Source organism: Pagrus pagrus, assembly GCF_965226575.1.
Source record: "Pagrus pagrus genome assembly, chromosome: 7".
Lineage (NCBI taxonomy): Eukaryota > Metazoa > Chordata > Actinopteri > Spariformes > Sparidae > Pagrus > Pagrus pagrus.
The window spans coordinates 12,337,348-12,341,117 of record NC_140191.1 but is presented as its reverse complement, the minus strand read 5'-3'; the positions used below and the strand labels follow the sequence as shown (position 1 = coordinate 12,341,117).

The window sequence follows — 3,770 nt, the reverse complement described above, 5'->3', positions numbered from 1 at the left end:
CTTTCCACCACTGAGAATGGGGGATTAATGTCCTCATGTAATATATCCACTAACTGAGCGTACTCTCAGTTCCCAGTACAGGCTGAGTACATTCGACACTACAGTCTGTACACTGACAAGTACTCAAGATTGATGTAAAATTGTGAATGAAATGCTGTTACTGCCACCTACTGGATGACTGTGCTACTCCCCCTTCCTTATGTCTCTGCAGCAGCAAGCTGAGCACATTACACAACACCAAACTGAGTGTTTCGAGTATTATTGGCATTTTTATTTTGTAAGAAAAACATTTAACGTATAAAACGTACTCATTCATTCATTTTCACATCATTTCCTGGAGCTGGTGTTTATGAACACAAGGCTCGATGAGGTCCATGCACATTTACCCACACGACAAAACATAGAAAACAGACGTTACATTCTTTGTTCGCTTACACTGAAATGATAAAGGACTAACCTACAGTTACGACATTAACGTGCTGGACATTAGAGCTGCAACGACCGATCGATTAATCGGCAACTATTTTGATAATCGATTAATCATTTAAATTTAATCTTAGGGAAAAAAAATTGCTTCCAGCTTCTTAAATGTGAACATTTTCTGGTTTCTTTCCTCCGATGTGACAGTAAACTGAATATCTTTGGGTTGTGGACAAAAGAGGACATTTGAAGGCGTCATTTTGAGGTATGCAAACACTGATTCTGACATTTTATAGACCAATATATGTATTTATAGATTAATTGACATTGAAAAATGAGTTACAGCTCTACTGGATATTATAGTGTTTTCACTGAGAGTCATACAGGGATATTGTCTCTCTTGTGCACACTTCTCATGTGCCTGCCAAGAGACTCCATCCATTTGAAGGACTTCCCGCAGTAATTACAGATAAAGTGTTTCCCCTCAGTGTGGATCGTCTGGTGTCTGTTCAGGGCACTCGTGGTGATAAAAGTCTTCCTGCATATTTCACATCTGTAAGGCCTCTCTCCTGTGTGAGTCCTGATGTGAGCTGCGAGGTGTGAGCAGTTACTGAAGCGCTTCTCACACACAGAGCAGCAGTAGGGCTTCTCTCTGCTCTCCTCGCCGCTGCTGCTGCTGTTGTTGTTGTGGTTGTGGTTGGAGTGGAAGGGTAAGGTGTGGTCCTGCAGGCTGCCTCTCAGACTGGAAGGGGATGAGATGAAGTCTTTAATGTCTGATTCGAGGCTCTCCAGCTGCTCTGCAGCATCATCGTGACCCATCCAGAAGTCCCTGTGGCTCTTCTGCTGCTGCTCCTTCTTCACGTGTGAGGCCTCTGGGTGCTCCTGTTCCATGCTGCTGCCTCCACCTTCCTCCTCCTCCTCAGGAGCCTCCGCTGCAGGGACTGATTGATGGTGCTGCTGAGGAGGAGGAGGTGGTGGAGGAGGAGGATGGTGATGGTGGTGATGGGTGTGCTGCTGCAGCTGGGCTCCGAGGCATCTATCCAACCTGGGCTCTGGGGAAGACACATCATAAACACGCCATTTCAATAAAATCAACACAAATCTGCATGAGGTCTGGTTGCAAGCAGATTCAATTCAAACCAACCTGACTTGAGAAGCTTCAGCTGCATCCTGAGACGACCGATTTCTAAATCTTTTGACCGAGAAAGCTCCTCTTTGTACTCGGCTATCGTCTTCTCCACAGCTCCAAAGATCTCCTCGGCCGCTGCCGTCAGTCTGTCGGTGAGAAAAGCTCTCAGTGAAAGCATTTTTGCACGTTTCTAATGAGAATTAATAGCTTTTGGTTGCCCGAGGAGACGTATTCTTGCGGGTCCCTGAACGTCACGCTTCACTTGTAAACACGGACATGAGACAGAGCAACACTGAGGGGACAGCGTGAGGCAGCACCGCCCCCTGCCGGACCGGCGTGCACCGGTAACACCCTTCTTCTTCAGTGGTGTTCACTTGATTGTTTATTCTGTGACATATCTGAATTTTTATGTTGTGTTTTGTCTCATTTAATAATAATTTTGAGAAGTGTAGTTTAACATGTCAACATCATATTTTTTTGACTCATCAAAAAAAATATACAACATTAAAAGCCTTACAAACTTTGTATATTTGAAGGGCCACTGTTTATAAATCAGGTTCCCAAATGAAAACTGCTTTGTGGCATACACAAGGTTGAAATTGTAGGTTTGACATTACGGGTTGAAACAATCTTCCAGTGATATATATCATGCAGTATCTAGGTTGCCAGATTGGCTTTTAATTTGTAAAAAAAATTAATAATTACAAATTTGGCAATATGGTAAGGTAATGATAAGGGTCCAATCCAATACTTGAGGCATTGTCTCGTATTATAGAAGGGCCTAGTGTCAAGATCTAACTTAAAGACTTTAATGATAATAATTAATTCATTAATTTTAAATCATCAGACACATACAGCTACCCTGTGCATTTGTAGGACTGTGTATGTATGTTATGCACTCTATCCTAACTGATTAATGCTGTTATATGTATTTTTGCTTGTTTTTTATGTGCAGTGCAGTTTTGATGATATTGTCATCTTCTGCAGTGATGGAATGTAACTAAGTACATTTCTTTCTTGGCCCAAAGGATACTAAGAGACAAGACCCACCCAGCCACAGTCTGTTCACCCTGCTGCCATCTGACAGATACAGAAGTATCTGCTGCCGTACCACCAGACAATCGAGCAGCTTCATCCCCCAGGCTGTCAGAGTCCTGAACTCATCCTCAACACTCCGCTGTCTAAAAATAGATGTAGCAGGACTCAAGGACTTTTTTTTATCTTCTTCTTCTGTTCCCGATTATTTGTGTAAAGTATAAGACATTGTACACTATTTTCCAAAAGGCTATTGTATTGAATTACATCACATCATATCGTATTCGTATTACATTGTCCCCCTCCTGCACATGCCTACAGCACTGTGCTGTTTCAACACAGTTGGAATATAAAGAAGACAAAGACACTGAGGCGGACAAATATTTGGTTAAAACCAAGTGTTTGCTGAAGACAGACTGCAGACTGTAAAGGAAATCAAAAATGAGATTTTGACCTCAGCTCGGGCTGAACACACATACTGGTTGATGCTTCAGGAGAACAAATGGAAAAGACTGTTTTTGCTGGATCAATCTAAAAATCTAAATTCCCCATACATTTAGACCTAATAACACTTCTGAAGTGGGAATAAAACTGTTCCAACAAGCAGGATGTGGTGATTAATATGCTCAGCATGCTCTGGGGTTTTATGTTACAGACTAATAAACATTGGTTTCTGTGTGCAAGTTTGTAATTAGCTGAGCTACAAGTTTCCCCTGATACATGAATCTTTCACTGCTGCTGTGCTTCTATTTGAGTTCAGAGATGAGATAAAAATAGCAGTCGAATGCTTCTCTGCATGGCATTGTCTTAACAGGAGTTCACTACTGTAACGAGACACTCTCTCCTCACCATCCTGAGAATACCACTGGGATTACCATCATCTGTATGCGAGCAGAGCAGCCTGAAGAGCAGTTAATAGCAGGTATTTCTATTAAGAAGGGTTCGTTTATGTAGTGCAAGGCTAAAAGAAAATGTAAGAGCTCTTTCTTCTTTAAAATCCCTCTTAAAAATGAACTTTTCTCATGTTTTTATGTCTTTGTAAAGCTCTTTTGTAAATTGTCCTTAAAAAGTTATAGATAAATAAAAGTTCTTATTATAAAAATATAGGGAATATGGCAGAGTTGCTGTAGAAGATCTTGGGATAAACTCATCGAGACAAAAGCAAAATAAGACACAACACACTAGA

General features: G+C 41.4%; 1 protein-coding gene across 1 annotated transcript; it reads right to left on the bottom strand.

Moving 5' to 3' along the window:
• Window positions 1–223: 223 nt before the first annotated feature.
• LOC311259986 (uncharacterized protein) lies at window positions 224–1,851 on the bottom strand. The gene is made up of 2 exons (XM_084357461.1): window positions 1,565–1,851; window positions 224–1,472 (listed from the first exon to the last, which is right to left on the bottom strand). The coding sequence occupies exons 1-2, from the start codon at window positions 1,725–1,727 to the stop codon at window positions 799–801; spliced, it is 837 nt and encodes a 278-aa protein (XP_084213587.1). The 5' UTR covers window positions 1,728–1,851; the 3' UTR covers window positions 224–798.
• Window positions 1,852–3,770: the final 1,919 nt, after the last annotated feature.

Bases quoted from the DNA above. Each gene is read 5' to 3' on its own strand.
- LOC311259986 (XM_084357461.1), bottom strand. From the start codon at position 1,727: ATGCTTTCACTGAGAGCTTTTCTCACCGACAGACTGACGGCAGCGGCC. The intron at 1,473-1,564 runs GTTGGTTTGAAT...TGTCTTCCCCAG, and splicing joins GCTGAAGCTTCTCAAGTCAG to AGCCCAGGTTGGATAGATGC.